Genomic DNA, 17,671 nt, shown 5'->3' with positions numbered 1-17,671 from the left:
AACCTCAACTGCGAAATAACTCGAATGTTCAACAAGTAAATAATTAAGCAAACAACAGTAGGTCCACATAACAGAATACTAGTCAACACTAAAGAGAAATAACTATTGATGCATACAACAGTCACCAAAAAAGAAGGTAGTTTTTCTCAGCAATGATAGAAAAAAATTCAAACTACATTTGTCTGATTGTGAGTCCAATTGGACTTTTAATTATCTCAGAGATTCAGAAGCCCAGAAATTATAAAGGTAAGCTTCAGTTCCTTTTTTTTTCTACCTACATTTTTCTGTAGACATGCACCACAGCGTCTCAAAGAGACAACTCATTAAATGTTACAACCCACCACTTTGCAGACTCCCTAAGAAGAAAATGAAGCATGAATCACAATACTTTATTTGATTTACAATGGACAAGTTCCCCCCACCCCATCTCTCTTCTAGGCACACATGCTGGGACACCTGATTACCCTTTCTACAATCATCTTTTAAAGCTCTATTTTCAATTGTTTTTAAGGATATAGAGTACAAGCTGAGCATTAAGTGGGGCCTATGTTCAATCCTAATACTGCAAAAAAAATTAAAATAAATGAATTCCAATTCCATCTTACAAATGAAAATAGCTGTTTTTAAAACATAAAAACCATCTTTACTCCAACATTTCCTAATATATTTGCAGACTTACAATGTAGATTTATGAGGTAACATTCCAGGGAACATCACTAGTCCAGAAAAGATCAACATCCAAAGCATGTTCTTACTGGGTTTGTACCATCCTAAAGCCAGAAAGTCATAAACTGAAACATTCTAAGTTCAGAACACTCAAAATATGGCTTACATTTTTCAGGCCGGACACATGAATAACTTCCAAGATTTAACAACTGACTGGTAAATGTTGATTGCAGCACTGTTTCACCAACCCACTGATCCTCGTGAACAGTCACATCTAAAACCAGAACAGAACAAAAGCTGGTCATGCTATGAACTCCTTTAGACTGTGGTTAACTTCTTATTAAATACATAGTAGTAGCCACTCAGAGCAAAACATTATGCATACATCTCATACACCAGGCAACTAATGGCCTAATAGGTTGAAAGACCTACCCAAAGGCACAGCATGATAAAACAGCAAATTTAATTTCTGAACCTTCTGAGGCATGAGCAAGCCAGGAGTCACCTAGTCTAAGGGAAGAGGAGGAAGTGGCATTCCCATTGCCTTCAGCTGAGCTTGCCTTTCCCATCCAAGCCCCACCAGTTTTTCCCAGCATGCAGCAGTAGGAATGATATCACTCCAAGGAGGCAGACCACCGGCATTAGTGGAATACTGAAGCATTCCCCTTTTCTATCCACAGGAAGTCAAGCCACAACACCATTAAAAACATGAAGAACTTCTTGGGTGGAAATACAGTACATGAACTTAGTCAAGCCTAGATAATATGGAATACATAAACACAACTGAGAATTTGTAGTAGCAGGTTATACACATGACGAGCAAAGGAAAAGCTACACTCTGCCATTGAGCTGCCATCAATAATAGAAATGGTTTATTCAGTTTCAAAAGGCGCTGCTGTGGATGAACTTGGAGGAGACATGAATTCAACACTATTGCATTTGGGCTACAAGACAAGGTCATTTATCCATGCTGTATCAAAAATGAAATGTGGTATACATTTTTCATTAATAGATCAAGAATTAAAATACATTGGTTCATTGGCACTTAGTTTGGGCACATAGCATTGTGCTTTATCTCAGCAGAAATGCCAGATGTCAATATGATGGATCAGACTGAAGTAGCTCCTTTAATGTAGCGAACTTACAGAATATAGACTATACATTCAGTCACATTGTTTTTAATGTTTAAGTCATATGGTGACAAGTATCACTCAGACTCTGAGCTGCACTGAGTAGTGCCAATATCAGTCATTAGTCCCCTGGAAGCCGGAGCTAATACTGGTGCCCAGAATACCAAGAGTGGATCAGCATTTGATTCAGCAAAGAGGGAAAAGCATGTGTGATTGGTCACTCGCAAGAGGCAAGGCAAGCAAAAGCATACAATGCATTTTCCCTTAGAAAGCTCCAAGTTTATAAGGAATTTTATGAGAAAAATAACGCTAGGTACTTCTTTCCTAGTTCTTTGGCTGGTTGGGCTTATAGCAGGTTTAAACTATGCATTCTTGTCTCATTAAAGAGCTACTGCATGGTGTGTTTGGGTTGCAACTTTTTTCAGTCTTTTTTGATAGTTCAATGCATTGTCCTTGGAATGAACCTGACAACCAATTTCTAAATGTGACATGTTGTTCTACTTAGGGAATGATGCCAACTCTTTAATCCATCTTCCATTCCTTGCAATTAGTAGTACACTAGTCTACAATTCCAGGAGAATTTGAAGATCAGGTCCATGGATTATTAAAACTAAAGAAGAACAAAAGAAAAAGACAAGAGCTGAACGACAGAGACAAGATGTCTGGATTCCAGCATATTCTGCAGTGGCCTATCTGATTCCAAAACCAAGGAGTTACAAGCCCTGTGGTGTGTCCAGCTGATGCAAGTGAAATCTGATCGTCATTGTTCCTGAGTGGGTCACTGTGTAGGCAACCACAGATACTTTATTTCTGCTTGCAATGATCTGCTAGATGACTTGAGGTTGTACTTCTTACTGAGCAGTTGCCGTGCATTTGCTTCCTATTGCTGGGATGAAGATCATGGCCAAAAGCAACCAAGGGGAAAGGGGGTTATTTAACCTTCCAGCTTACAGTTTTTCACTGAGGGAAGTCAGGGCAGAAGCTTAGTGCAGAGACCTGTGAGCAGGAAGTGAAGCAGTAACCATGGAGGAATGCCACTTACTGGCTTGCTCTCCATAGCTCACTCGCCATTGCTTGTTCAGCCTGCCTCCGTTTACAACCCAGGACCACCTGCTCAGGAACGGCACCACCTACAATGGGCTGGGCCCTTCCACAGCCATCATCAATCAAGAAAATGCACCAGAAGCTTATCTACTAGTCAATCAGATGAGGACATTTTCTCAACTGAGGTTCTCTCTTCTCTGATGACTCTACCTTGTATTAAGTTGACAAAAATATTAACCAACAAAGGACTTCACTATGAAACAAGTTACATCATACATAGATTTTAGGCATATAATATTCAAATTATTCAAACTACCACATGTTTACTTTGGTGTGTGTGTGTGTGTGTATACATACATACATACATACATACATACATACATACATACATACATACATATGAAACAGGGTCTCATTATGTTGCTCTGGCTGCCCTGCAAGTCACTATGTAGACCAGGCTGGCTTTGAACTCAGAGATCTGCCTGCCTCTGCCTCCTCCATGCTGGGATCAAAGACATGTGCTACTATTACCAGCTGTTTTGATATTTCCAAACAGCTTTTCATTTCATGTTGGTGACTATATTACTCATATGTCAGACACACCAAATATCATGTTAAGGGATTACTACAAATGAAAGAAGGATGGGGCTAGGGATGTAATGTAATGTGTTTGCTTAGCATGGTGTGGCCCTAAGTTCTTAGGGTGAAAACAAAACAAAATGGCTTCACCAGGCATGGTAGCATACTGTAACACTATTCCTCAGGACGCAGAAGCAGGACAACTGCCATGAGTTTGATGCCAGCTTAGGATATAGAGTAAGACTCTGTCTCAAAAAAATAAAAAGGGGAAAAATAAATGGATGGATGGATGGATGGATGCAGGCTAAAAGATGTGGCTTTTGACAGATTAGCTTAGGGTTATACCCATGCTAGACAAGCATGCTACTACTGAGTCTGTTTAAGATTAGGGGGGGAAAATAGCAATTCCAAAGGAGTGTTGCCTAAAACAGTAATTATTGTGTGTGTCGCTCCCTTGTGCTATGGATATACATGAACATACGGCAGTCTTTAATTTTTTTCTATTATTTTTTCCTAAGCAGCATGTTAATCATATTCTATAGATGTTGAAAGTAGAATACTTTAGAGTTAAACATTTTTCAGTGGAAAAGAAAATGCTATAGATCCAAGACAGATAGAGAAAATTTATCTAGTGGGAATTAACACACCACCAGGTAAAAATAACTGTGTGTGGTGGGGGGGTCTGAGATGAGTTGGAGAGAAGTTATGAAGGTGGATATGACAGAAATGTACTTATACATGTATAAGATTCTCAAATAACTCATGAGTAAGATGTAATTGTTGTGCAAAAGTATTTGTTACAAATGGTATATGATTTTAACACTAATATTCTTCGGCTCCCCACCACCTAGCCAGGAAAGGCTAGCACAGCTTTCGAAACTTGTCATTACAGAGCATGTGGCTCCTATGTGTAAGGCCCTGGGTTCAGTCCCCAAAATTATCAGAAAGAAAAACCCAGACTTTTCATGATGTGATGCTCAGAATGCCTGCTCTTCAGAAGACAAGAACTGAGAAATTTTCAAGAAATGTTTAAACTCTATGTTGGATTAGTGAGACATTAGGTGATAGGGTAGGACAAAATGGTGGCCTAGACCTTCCGCCCGCCCCCCCCACTCCCCCAACCCCCCCACCCCCCAGTTCTCTTTCGCCCACTCCCTTCTACGGCCCAGCTCTCAACTCGTTTCCTTCTACCTATTCTTAAATTCTAGGGCTCTCCAAGGTTCGTCCCAGGTCCCCTTCTTTTTAACTCTAGTAGTAGACACTCTTGGACAATTTGAATTTCTATCATCTTACTTCTGTTGCTAAAAGTCTACCTTGCTCTACACAGAACATGTTGTAGAACTTATCTGCTACACAGAATCTTTCAATTCTGAGATCTCTATCAATAGCTAAAATGACCTATTACAGGCAGAAATATAATAATTCACAGTTGAATGCTATCAATGAAAATTAGATGTCACTCATAAATTTCTATGGAAATATAATTCACTAAACATAAGACAATAAGGGCTAATATCCAAAATATATAAAGAACTCAAAACATTAAACACCAACAAACAAAATAACCCAATTAAAAAATGGAGCACAGCACCAAACAGAACTTTCAAAAGAGGAATATCAAATGGCCAAGTAGCACTTAAAGAAATGGTCAATGCCCTTAGCCATCAGGGAAATGCAAATCAAACTGACTCTGAGATTCCACCTTACACCCTTCAGAATGGCTAAGATCAAAAACTCAAGCCACAGCACATGCTGGCAAAGATACTGAGCAAAGGGAACATCCTCCATTGCTGGTGGGAGTGTGAACTTGTACAACTACTTTGAAAACCAATCTGCTCCTTCTGATATGAACTCTGGTGCCCTAATTTGATCATTTCCCCTTGGTAGGGAGGCCTGGTGGAGGCACACAAAGAAAGGGGAAGCAGGCTATTCAGATGAAACCTGATATACTGTGGCCATATAGTGGGGAAGGAGGTCCCCTTCTGTCAGAGGTTTAGGGGAGGGGAATAGGGCAGAAGAGGGAGGGAGGGTAGAAACAGGAAGATACAAGCAAGGGAATAACATTGAGGATGTAATCTGAATAAATTATAATAAATTAAAATAAAAAATTAACTGCCTAGGGGGTCTGTAAGAAAAAAAAAGAAATCAATCTGGAACTTTCTCAGAAAATTGGCAATAGCTTTACCTCAAGAACCAGCTACACCACTTTTGGGTAATCACCCAAAAGACACTCTGCCATACAACAAGGACATTTGCTCAACTATGTTCATAGCAGCCTTATTCATAATAGCTAGAATTTGGAAACAACCTAGACGTCCCACAGCCAAAGAATGGGTAAAGACACACTGTGGTACATTTACACAATGGAATACTACTTAGCTATTAAAAAACAACGGCATCGTGAAATTTGCAGGCAAATGGATGGAACCAGAAAAGATCATCCTGAGTGAGGTAACCCAGACCCAGAAAGACACACATGGTATGTACTCACTTATAAGTGGATTTTAGCCATATAGTACAAAATAAATATACTACAATGCACAGACTCAAAGAAGTTAAGTAACAAGGAGAATCCAAGGGAGGATGCGGAAACCTCACTTGGAAAAGAACACAGAATGGACAGAGGGAGTGGTTGAAGAGAGGGAACAAAGTAGGAGAGGAAACACAGAGGAGACATGAGAGATATCAGACTCGGGGAGAGCAGGGGCAGGAGGACAAAAGGCCTGCAGAGCAAAGAGAAACTGTGATGGGGGCATCTCTGTGACAAGCCGGAGACCTAAGTCTGGGTAGGCTCCCGGGGGATATGAGAAGGACTCTAGCAGAGACTCCTAGCAACAGGAGCCATGGAGACTGAAGAGGACACCCCTCTAACTAGATGAGTCTCCTAGGGGAACACCAACCCACCCACAAAAACTTCAACTCAAAATTCACCCTGCCTACAAGTTGTGCATGGATAAAGATGGAGCAGATAGAGCAGAGATTGAGGGAAATGGTCCAACCAACGCCTGGCCCAACCCAAGACCCACTCATGGGAGAGAACCAACCCCTGACACTATTAAGGATGTTCTGCTATGCTTGCAGACAGGAGCCTAGCAGAGTTGTCCTCTGAAAGTCTCCACCCAGCAGCACCTTGAAATAGATGCTAAGACTTATGCCCAAACATCGGACAATGTATAGGAGCCTTGCAGAAAAGTGGGGGAAGGAGAAAAGAACCTGGAGATGACAAGAGCTTCCCAAGAAGACCAAGAGAGCCAACTAACCAGGGCCCAGAGGGGCCTGCTGGGACTGAAGCATCCACCAAGGACCTTGCATGGACAGGACCTAGGTCCCCTACAAAGGTATAGCTGAGGGCCAGCTCAGGATTCATGTGGGCCCTCTAGTAAGGGGACTGGGGGCTCTCTTTGACATGGACTCTCTTGCTAGCTTTTCAGTTACTTCCCCCTAGCAGGACTGCCTTGCCAGCCCACAGGGGAAGAGGACAACACACTCAGTCCTGATATGACTTGATGAGCTGGGGTAGACAGGAAGGGAGGCTCCCCTCTTCTGAGGAATAGGGGAGGAGGTAGAGGGAGGAAGAGAGGTGAGAAGTGAGAAGGGATGGAGCTATGACAAGGATGTAAAGTGATTAAATAAATAAATGTCTTAAAAAGATACGACAATATAAAAGTATAGCTTTCTTTTCTCACAAATTTCCCATTTGCCCCACACACAAGAAAACAATAAGCAAACTAGATATTTCTTTTTGTTTTGTTGTTGTTGTGGGGTGGGGTTGTTTGTTTTATTTCATTTTGAAACAAGGTCTCACTATGTATCTTTGGCTGCCCTGGAACTCACTTTGTAGACCAAGCTGGCCTCTAATTCACAGCGATCTGCCTGCCTGCCTCTGCCTCCTGAGTGCTGGGACTAAAGGCATGTGCCACCACACTCAGACTTAGATATGCTTTTTAAAAGAAATAATGCAACAATAACAAAAAAGATACCTTTAAAAGGCATTCATAAGTAACTGTCCTACAATTGAAAATGGCTAGGTAAATTCCAGCAGTCGCTTGCTGTCAGCAACTTGTAAGCAGGGATGCAGCAGGCCTGTTTCTACGAACCTAGAAGAGGCCTATTGGGAGATCACACAATGAATGATTTGAAGTAAAATGGCCTTGAGTAAAAGTGACCACAGTATTATTTACCACAGAAACAGCACTTACAGTGTGTTCTCACCTCGTAAATAGCTCTATAACCGGAAAGCCATGTCACATGCAATTGAGTACTGAGTCAGAATATGAGTTAGATAAACTAACTCTCCAACAGCAGTATGGCAACACATAAAAAGTGGTATGGGGCTGTTTGTTATAACCCTGTGTTTACATTCCAATAAAGACTGTTGCGAAAAATATAAAGAGAACACACCAGGACACATTAGCTAAAGGTCTTGCACTCCCTGCAAACAATTTCGTACTGTAGTGAACATACTGCAATTTTCATTTTCTCAACTTAGGCCAACAGTGCCTGGCTCCATCACATCCTTTCTTAGCTAGGCTAGTAAAATTAACTAACTTCTTCCTAGCTTTGCTGTGTATTGGTTTTATTTTATATTTTGTTTGTTTGGGACAGGGTCTCACATAGCTAAGCTGGTCTTAAACTTCTTTATAGCAGATGCTGGCCTTGAAGTCCTGAGCTTCTTGTCTCTGCCTCTTAAGGCCTGAACCACCATGCCATGCTACTGTATTAATTTGGGGGCGTTGTTTTTGTTTTTGTTTGTTTGTTTTTTTCGAGACAGAGTTTCTCTGTGTTAGCCTTAGCTGTCCTGGGCTCACTTAGTGGACCAGGCTGGCCTTGAACTCACAGCAATCTATCTGCCTCTGCCTCCCAAGTGCTGGGATTAAAGGCATACACCACCACACCCAGCTACTACTGTATTGATTTTAAGTTAACTAAGAAGATGTAACAAAAGTTTGTAGTCTAGAGTGGTGGAACACGCATATAAATCACAGCAAAGGGATTCTGAGGCAGAGCTGACTTGCCCCAAAGTAGGCTAGTAGGATCCTGCCTCAAAACACACATACAAACCAAAAGAGTTAGATTTCTTGTTAGGTGAAAAATAAAATTAAGAATTATATGTTCTTTATGATTATAACTATATAATAAGAATAGGAGTCAGGTGATGATAGTACATGCCTTTGATGCCAGCGCTTAGGAGGCAGAGGCAGGCAGATCTCTATGAGTTCGAGGCCAGCCTGGTCTACAGGGCAAGGTCCAAGACAACCAAGGCTACAGAGAAACCCTGTCTCGAAAAACCAATATAGATATAGACATAGATAGATAGACAGACAGACAGACAGATAGATAGATTCTGGGGTTTAAATGATATCATGCTTCATCTCTTCCTAGATTTGTGTCATTGTGCAGTTTATTTTTCTGTATCTTGGAAAAATGGGGACAATAAACATCTTCCTCATCTAATTACAATAATACACATGTAGAATCTAAATTAGCAGGGTCTGGCACAAAGTAAGGTTTCAATACATAAGCATATTGATATATGCATAGATAGTAATCGAGGGAGCAGTCTGTAAGTATTTTTATTAACTCTATGAGGCTTTTCTTTATTTCAAATGTGATCAATATAATTTTAGTTTTAAAAGTGCAGTCAATGGGCTGAGGAGATGGCTCAGGGAGTAGAAACACTTTCCATGAACCCATGACGATAGAGTTTGGATCCCTAGCACCCAGGTAAATGCTGGGCCCACGTGGCAGCCACCTGGAATCCCAGAATGAGAGGGGCAGAGACACAGGATCCCTGAATCAAGCGTCTATCTAGACTAACAGACCTGGCAACCCCTGAGGTCAAGTGACCCTGACTCAGTATAAGCCAGCAAGAAAAGCCCCTGATGTCAACCTCTGGCCTCCACATGCATGTACACACACATATACCTACACACACATGTACTCATATATCTGCAAACTCACAAGCACACCACACACACACACACACCACAATCAAGCAGAGTGTGGCAGCACACGCCTGTAATTGCAACATTTGGCAAGTAGGCAGGAAGAGCAAGAATGGAAGGTCATCCTCTGCTGAATAGAACAGCCAATTCGAGGCCAGCCTGGGCTACGAGACTCTGTCACAAAGCAACAAATAAAGGCCATCAACATCTGTGTCTGTTCCTTCGGTGAGAGTTTAATGTGCAGAGCACTACTGGAGTGAAGTAGCAGAAATATTGTTCTTTCATAATAATACTGCTGGTAAAATAAGAGTCAATAGGACATGTATAAACATAGCTACAAGGCAACAATAAAGAGCCCAGGGCAGGACTCCTACTGACACACGATGGATGCTTAAAAGAAACAACCAGGGAAGGCTCCTTGGAGGAGGAAATGAATGGGAAGGCAGCACAGAACGAAGAAGGGAACTAAAGCCCCGGGGAAGCCGTAGGAGATCAACACAGTGCTATAAGGGGTCCATCACACTGTGCTATAAGGGGTCCATCACATCATGCTATAAGGGGTCCATCACACCGTGCTATAAGGGGTCCATCACACCGTGCTATAAGGGGTCCATCACACTGTGCTATAAGGGGTCCATCACACCGTGCTATAAAGGGTCCATCACACCGTGCTATAAGGGGTCCATCACACCGTGCTATAAGGGGTCCATCACACCCAGGGAAGACAAGTGGCAAAGGAAGAGACTGGGAAGGCAACAAACAGAAAACACAGCTTTACACAACAAGCCGCCACTCTACCTGTAAGTACAATTATATCTCCAGGAAACACTGTGAGTGCCCAAAATGCCGCAGTCCTCCAGAGAACAACCCTCTTCTTAATTTCTGATTGATCAGTTACGACAATCGTTGCTAATGGCACTTTAGAACCAGAGTTTGGTCCAGATTTTACGTTTATTTCCCTCACGTGGCATGGGGTTAGCACCATGACTAAGCAGTTATACTTCTGACTTTTAGAGTCACAGTTTTTTATTAATGATATGTGTTTAATGTCCTTAAATTTGGACATGATCCTCTGGGGCACTGTTTTGGCTGACTCTCCTGCGTCAGAGTCGGTCCTTGGCTTCTTGGACACCTGACGGACTACAGAAAGAGCTTTAGGGTGATGGGAACTGCCTTCAGGGGGCCAGCTCCTTTTAGCAGCACTTTGGTGGAAGGCACTGCGCTGGGAACACAGCACTCCCGAGCTACACCACTCAGTGTTGTGTTCCTCATTTGGTGGCAGGTTTTCTTCATTACTGAAAAGTTCTTGTGAGCTTACGTTTTCTTCAAGACTTTTTCCAGGGCTTATGTGAATGTGAGTGCTCTCAGATTCAGGACACACAGGACTGAAGAGCTCCAGGGAATGTGCCTGGCTTTGCTCATCCTCAGGCCCTTCTGTAAAATCTTCACTGGGCGTCATAACATCATCTTCACTTGGTCTTACGCCCTGCCTTCCTGTTGCTTCTGTCTCCACGTTTACAGTTCTTTCATTTATCCCGTTTTGACCTTTACTACTCCCTTGAGCTAGAAAAGCACACTGGCTGGAGGTCATTATACTGAGAAATTCGGTGTCAGTAGATATTTTCTGGTCCGAGGCTTTCCTGACTGCTCCCTCAGACTCTGGTTCACAGTGTGTGTCAGAGGAAAAGATCTCCTGACTTTGCGTTTCATGCCGCACTGTTGGCACAGGCTTTGTCCTCACAGCTTCTGGCCCTACATTAGTGTGTTGAGCACTACAGTGCACGTCCAGCCCAGCAGCACACTTAGGATCTAACTGAGGCACATCTGCTTGACGGTGCTCAAGCCCAGGATGTGATTCATCTTTACATTGCTCATCTGCGATGTCCTCGTTTTCACCCTGACGCTTTGGATCGTTTTCTTCTCCAGGTACAGGCTGACCTCTGTCCTTATCCCCATGTGTTTGCACACTAGCCACATCCCTCGTGTTAATCTCCTGGAATCTTACCCTCTGGGTTTCAAAAGCCGAACGTGCAAAGCCTCCTTCCACCTGAGCAGAACTACTCACATAAGTCGATAAAAGGTGACCACTAAGAGGGTCTGGAGGACCAAGAGCTTCTGGGACTGGACAGTCTTCCAGATTTTTAAGTTCCTGGTTTTCAGCCTTTAGATACGAAGAATGCTGTTTGTAAAAAAGTTGGATTTTTTCCCAGGTATTGGCTGTGGACATTAAGGAAGTTGTTCCCTGTGATATCGTCATTTTCAGTGGAGCAACTGGAGCACCCCAAAAAATGTGAACTTGAGATCTTCGACTCATGATTTCTGATAAAAATAGAAATTTCAACATTAATTTATTATATATTCTTAGAGCTGATAAAAACAAACTACTAATCACAAACATGCAGGTTGGTTATTTTGGTATACTATTTAATTATAAAACTAATAAGTTCAAAATTATAAGAAAATCAAATTAGTCACAAGAAAGTCTTCCGTTAAAGACTGAGAAAAGGGCCAGCAAGGTGACTCAGTGGGTAAAGCGCTTACTATGCAAGCCTGACAACCTGAGCTCAGTCCCCTGAAAGCAGGCCGGAGGACAGAGTGACTCTCAAAGTTGTCTTCTGCCCTCTGCCCACACACTGTGGCATGCCTGGGCCTCCCACTCACATACATAACACACACAAATAGTAATAATGAAATTTAATTTCCATTTTGTTTGTTTTGTTTTAGGTTTGTTGTTGTTGTTTTTCAAGACAGGGTTTCTTTGTGTAGCCCTGGCTGTCCTGGACTGGTTTGCAGAGCAGGCTGGCCTTGAACTCAAGATCCACCTGCCTCCTCTAGTGCCAGGATTAAAGGTGTGTGTCACCGCACCCAGCTTAAATTTTAATTTTAAAATAGTCAGAGAAACAGGCTAAGCATCGAACAAGTACATTTTTAGAAAGTTCATTTCTTGTGCTGTAACATCCTGTCCCATTTAAATAACAATTTAGTTTTAAAGGGTATGCATTTATTTAATTGTATTATGTTACCTTTAAGTAGCCATCTTCTTCACTCCATGGATTCTCTCAGTAAGCTTGGTCTAAATTCAATCTGAAAACCAAAATAGAAGGCCTAAACTGAAAGGCAAAGAATGCATTTTTTTCTTCTTTTTTAAAGCAAGGCATTCTTTAAAATGTACAAGTGACTTAGTACAATAATTGAAAATGATTGTTTCTATTTTTTTTTCTTTATTGGGGGTATTTTATGAGACTGGGCCTTATTGTACTCTAGTCTGGGCCTGAACTTGCTATACACATCCAAGGATTCCCCTCCACTTCCCAAATACTGAGTTTACAAGTGTTCTGGGTCATGCCCAGCTTCATCATTTCTATAACACAAACAAATGTATTTTGATAAATATGTAATATAAAAAAGAACCTCATAATTTAAACTTTTTTTATTAACTATGACACCTGGTATAAGTAAATCTGAGAAAACATCCTATTAGTTTGGTAAAGAATCAAACTGATCAGTTGCTCATACCCACTTTAACAGACCTAGTCCTAGTATTACTAAGAAGCATTGATTATTACAATAGTATGGGGGCAGAAGGCAGATCAGGTTTTAGGCCTGAGGTCCTCTTGGCCTGAATCATCACTTACTTTGACTATAAACTAGGCTCAGGGGGGCATGATTATATGAAAAGTGTTTTTGTTTTAAATTCATTGCCATTAATCCCAAAACAGATCCTAGCAATCCTGTTCCTGCATACATAATCCTCTTTGAAATAACTTTTCTATCTCTTCCATCTAAATCTCTGGCATCTCCTCCATGGCCTCTCATACTCAGGTGACTATATTGCTGATTCCTTTTACACTTAGCAATGTAACTCCTAGCTTCCTGTTACTATGGCTGTACTTTCACACTCTGTGTGCATGTGCATGCATGAGTGTGTGTGTGTGTGTGTGTGTGTGTGTGTGTGTGTGTGTGTGTATGTTAACTTACTTTGTGCATGTTTGAATATCAAAGAACTAGAGATATTTATTAGTGGAGGAACACCTGCCTAACATGAACAGCTCTTTGAAATTTATCTCAAGTGCCACGGGGGAAAAAAGGAAGGAAGGAAGGAAGGAAGGAAGGAAGGAAGGAAGGAAGGAAAGGAGGGAGGGAATGAATGAATGGGGCAGGGTCTGGCTGACTGACCTTAAGACAGGGTCTTGGCCTGCAGCCCAAGTTACCCCAGAACTCACTGTGATCCATGGTGATCCTTCTACTTTATTTAGCCTCCACCATGCTTGGTCCATGCCTGTAGTCCCAGAACCCATGTCGATCCTCCATTTTGAGGAATAACTGGCAAAACAGTAAAACACAGCATGTACAAGAGTGATGACAGTAGACTTGCTAAGCATATATTTAAAATAAAATAACAGCCTATAAAGAGAACAAAGGAAACATGGAATACCTAGAGAGGGGTACTATTATATTGCAGCAAAAATATATAAACAAAAGATCCAATGTTAATATAGATGCATGTGTTTAGAAGAAACACATAAATTTTAATGGAAAATTTAACATTAAGGACCTACAAACCAAGCCAGACGGTAGTGGCGCACACCTTTAATCCTAGCACTAGGGGAGGCAGAGGCAGGAGGATCTCTGAGTGTGAGGCCAGCCTGGTCAACAAAGTGAGTTCAAGATAGCCACAGCTATACAGAGAAACCCTGTCTTGAAACAAACAAACAAAAAATAATCCACAAACTTTTAGTCCCAGCACCTGGGAGGCAGAGCCAGGTGAGTTAGAGGCCAGCCTAGTAGTGAGTTCCAGGACAGCCAGAGCTATATAAGAGACACTGTCTCAAAAATAAAACAAAACAAAAAAGAAAACAACACCAATAAAAATATATTATTTATGGCATGCATGTATCAAGTTTTAAAATGTGCCTGGAAATAAAAAAGCCAGGGGCTGTGTGTGAGGTGGGGGTGTGGTGGGGTGGGGGTGTGGTGGGGTGGGGTGGGATGGCTGAGTTGGTACCTGCCATGAGGTACTGACTGAAGGCCTGAGTTGAATCCCCAGCACCCATGTAAAAAGCCAGGCCCAGGGCTGGAGAGATGCCTCAGCAGTTAAAAACATTTGTTGTTCTTCCAGAGGACCCACATGACAGCTCACAACCAGCTCCAAGAAAATCCAGTGCCTTCTTCTGATCTTTGTGGGCACCATGCATGCACATGGTACACATCCATACGTGTAGGCAAAACACTTGTTGACATTAAATAAAAATAAAAGAAAAACAAACTAGGTCCGGCACATGTGTAATCCCAGTTCTGGGACGGTGGAGGTGGCAGGTCCCTGAAGCTTTCTGGGTCTATATAATAAGCAAGGTCCAGGTCCCATGGAGAGACTTTGTCTTAAAAGGCAAGGTTGGCAACCTGAGTCCTGAGTGTGATCTCGTGAACCCGTGGGTGGTGGTTTGAATGAGAAATGTCCCCCATAGGCTCACATAGTTGAATACCTGTGGCGCTGTTTGGGGAGATGAAACCTTGCTGGAAGAAGTGCTTGAGAATTTATAGCCACTCCAGTTCATTAACTGCGTGGCATTTGCAGTTTGAGGTGTGATCCCTCAGCTCCTGCTGCCATGTCTTCCCCCAAACCATAAGCCAAGTAAGCGCTTCCTTTTATGAACTGCCTTGGTCACAGCGCTTTATCCGCAGTAACAGAACAGATACGAATACACCATGAGAAGGTGGAAAGAGAGTAATGACCCTGCAAAGTGTTTCTCTCTGGCCTCCATACATGCACCACGGCAGGCACTACCATATATACATGTATATAATCATTTTTTAATAAAGTAAATGGTTTATTAAACACCTAAGATTGACTTCTGACTTCCACACACACATATGCACGCACATGTGTGTACTTACACATATACACAAACACACAGAATGAAACGACAAAGGATTGAAGCTGACCTTGGAGATTAGTAATGGATATGTGGTAAAGGTACTCATAAGGCATCAACTATATTGATGAAGTCTCATTTTTAAAAATTGGATATGGTTACAGATATATTTGTTATAATGTTCAAAAGCATTTATATTAAAAAGCCTATTCAGAAACACATAAAGGACCAAGACTGCCTAGGTATAGTAGCACACACTTGTAATTCCAGCACTTTGGAGACAAAAGCAGCAGGGCTCACGAGTTTGAGGCCAGCCTGGGGCTACAAAGCTATAGACTCTGCCTCAAAAAGATCATGAAGGACCAAGATTATACATGATTATTTTAAATAGTTCTATGTTTAGTTTTGTGATGTATGATTAATATGTATTATTGTCACAATGCCAGTCCTTTTTTTACTTTGTCATTCAGGCATTTCTTTCATAGTCTTCAGACAGGATATAATATGTTGCTAGAATATAGAACAATAGTCCTACTGCTGATATTTTATATGAAAGGTGAGAGCAATGATAGCAGCCATTAAGGCTTATCCCCTAAGGGCCTGCAGATGGCTCAGTGGTTAGGACTGCAAGGGGACCCAAGTTTGGATCCCAGCAGCCGTATCAGGTGGTTCACAGGCTAACTCAACCTCCGTGGGCTCCTCCTGGGAATCCCATGCCTTCTGTCCACACACATGTGTACACGTACACACATACACATACAAACACACACGTAAAAGTGAATGGAATCCTTTTTTTTTTATGTGTTTTTAAAAAGTATTAGGAACTAAAATACAGCCCAGTTTTCAAAGAGCTTATAACTTATAATAGTGAAGTACTATGGGGACGAAATCATAGCAATTGTAGGTGTCACGTTATAGCTCATTGGAAAGCAGAGAACTAAGCATTCCTATAACGGCCACAAAGCCCATCTTCACTTAACCCTAAATGACCTACATATGCAATAACTGGTGGATCAAGTTTTTATAACTTATATGTCATTGTTAGATTCACCACAAGGAGGCCCCAAATAGCGCTGCAAAAACCTTCATAATGCTATCAAGAGGCAGAGAGAATACCTACATGGCAAATCAAGGCACAAAAGTAAGACTGACAATAACCCCTCCACTCAGAAACTTCTGGGCATCCTGTCTAGCCTAGAATTTTTTAAAGGAAAAAGAAGTTCTATGTGTTCTAAGTTCTATGTGTTCTTTGTCCTCATTTTTCCTTCAGCCCATTTGTCCCCTATTACAACAATTTTGCTACAATCCTTTCAGTATGAAGAACATTCTAATAGACATATCAAAGGTCAGTTTTCAATCCTAGCCTTACTGCCATTTGAAACTGTTTATCAATCCTTTCCTCAAACATTTCTCTTTTTAATTCTGTGAGATGACCAACATAGAATTACTTTGGGTTTTAAAAGACAGATATGTATTAATTTATTTAATAATCAAAATTACTTGTCGGGGACATCATACTAGGCACTGGAAAAATCAGTAATAAGGGAATCTAGGGAGTTTATAGTATAATGGGGAAGAAAGTGATGATCATCAAAGAGAGAGAAGAAATCATGCACAGTTAAAAGCAGGAAGTAAAGAGAAAGGAGACGCATAGGTCAGCACAATAAGTATGGAACTGCCTACCACCTGTATCTTTGATATGCTCTTAGGAATATGATTACTTAAAAAGTTTAATAATATTCAGAAAAAAGTGAACTACAGTCCGGAATCATACCCATTCCCCCAAACCAACACAGGCCCGGAAAGCTGTCCTAGTGGGCTTACCCAAAGGCCACACTGCTGCAGGCTGTCCCGAGATGTACAGAAAGAATGCAAAGCATCCCCTGCCTGTGTCCTCACTTAGCATCTTCTCAGTATCTTGAAATCTAATAACTCTGACTCTCACTTCCTATCTCTATTAAGACAACAGCAAAGTCCGAGTTGCCAAATGCGAACTCGCAGGGCTCCAGCTGGGAGACACTCTGTTCCTTAGTTTCAGAACACTGCGCTTTCCCAACCAGTCCTTCCACTGGTCTGACTTCTCCTTTCTGTTCTTGTTATTTCCACACAACTACATAGAACTGCATCCAGGCCTATCCATTCCCCTGGCCACATATCCAACTATGCTTTCTGAGTTTATGCTGAGCTAACGCTTCTTCAACATCAGACCTGTTCATATTTGTAGCATCACTACATTTGACAGTATCACAAAAGAATCAAAGGTAAAAATGCAAAGACCTCCTTCCCTTCTGCACAGGGATAGATGGTGGCACACACAGGATAACACCATCAGTTTTGATACTTGAGAGAAACCTCCCAGATCCAGAAACATCTGGGATGAATCCAAATTATGTAAAACGCATGGTTATTTATATATAACATTTGTTTCACCATG

The 17,671-nt window shown here is 41.6% G+C and overlaps 1 protein-coding gene across 11 annotated transcripts in view; it reads right to left on the bottom strand.

Annotated features, from left to right (window-relative positions):
• SHLD2 (shieldin complex subunit 2) overlaps window positions 1-17,671 on the bottom strand; it is an 85,008-nt gene that overhangs the window by 23,915 nt on the left and 43,422 nt on the right. For 10 of the 11 annotated variants that reach the window (XM_084796818.1, XM_084796810.1, XM_084796814.1 and 7 more), the window contains 4 exons: window positions 13,588-13,687; window positions 12,388-12,448; window positions 10,163-11,683; window positions 833-940 (listed from right to left, as the gene is read on the bottom strand). In XM_084796818.1, coding sequence (XP_084652944.1) covers window positions 833-940; window positions 10,163-11,678 — 1,624 coding nt within the window. In that variant the 5' untranslated portion in view covers window positions 11,679-11,683; window positions 12,388-12,448; window positions 13,588-13,687. The remainder of the gene's footprint in view (window positions 1-832; window positions 941-10,162; window positions 11,684-12,387; window positions 12,449-13,587; window positions 13,688-17,671) is intronic. The other variant, XM_084796812.1, reaches the window with a different exon arrangement.

The sequence above is a fragment of the Acomys minous genome, assembly GCF_964271855.1.
Source record: "Acomys minous genome assembly, chromosome: 9".
Classification (NCBI taxonomy): Eukaryota; Metazoa; Chordata; class Mammalia; order Rodentia; family Muridae; genus Acomys; species Acomys minous.
The sequence above is the reverse complement of the archived record's forward strand: the minus strand, read 5'-3'. Positions and strand labels throughout refer to the sequence as shown.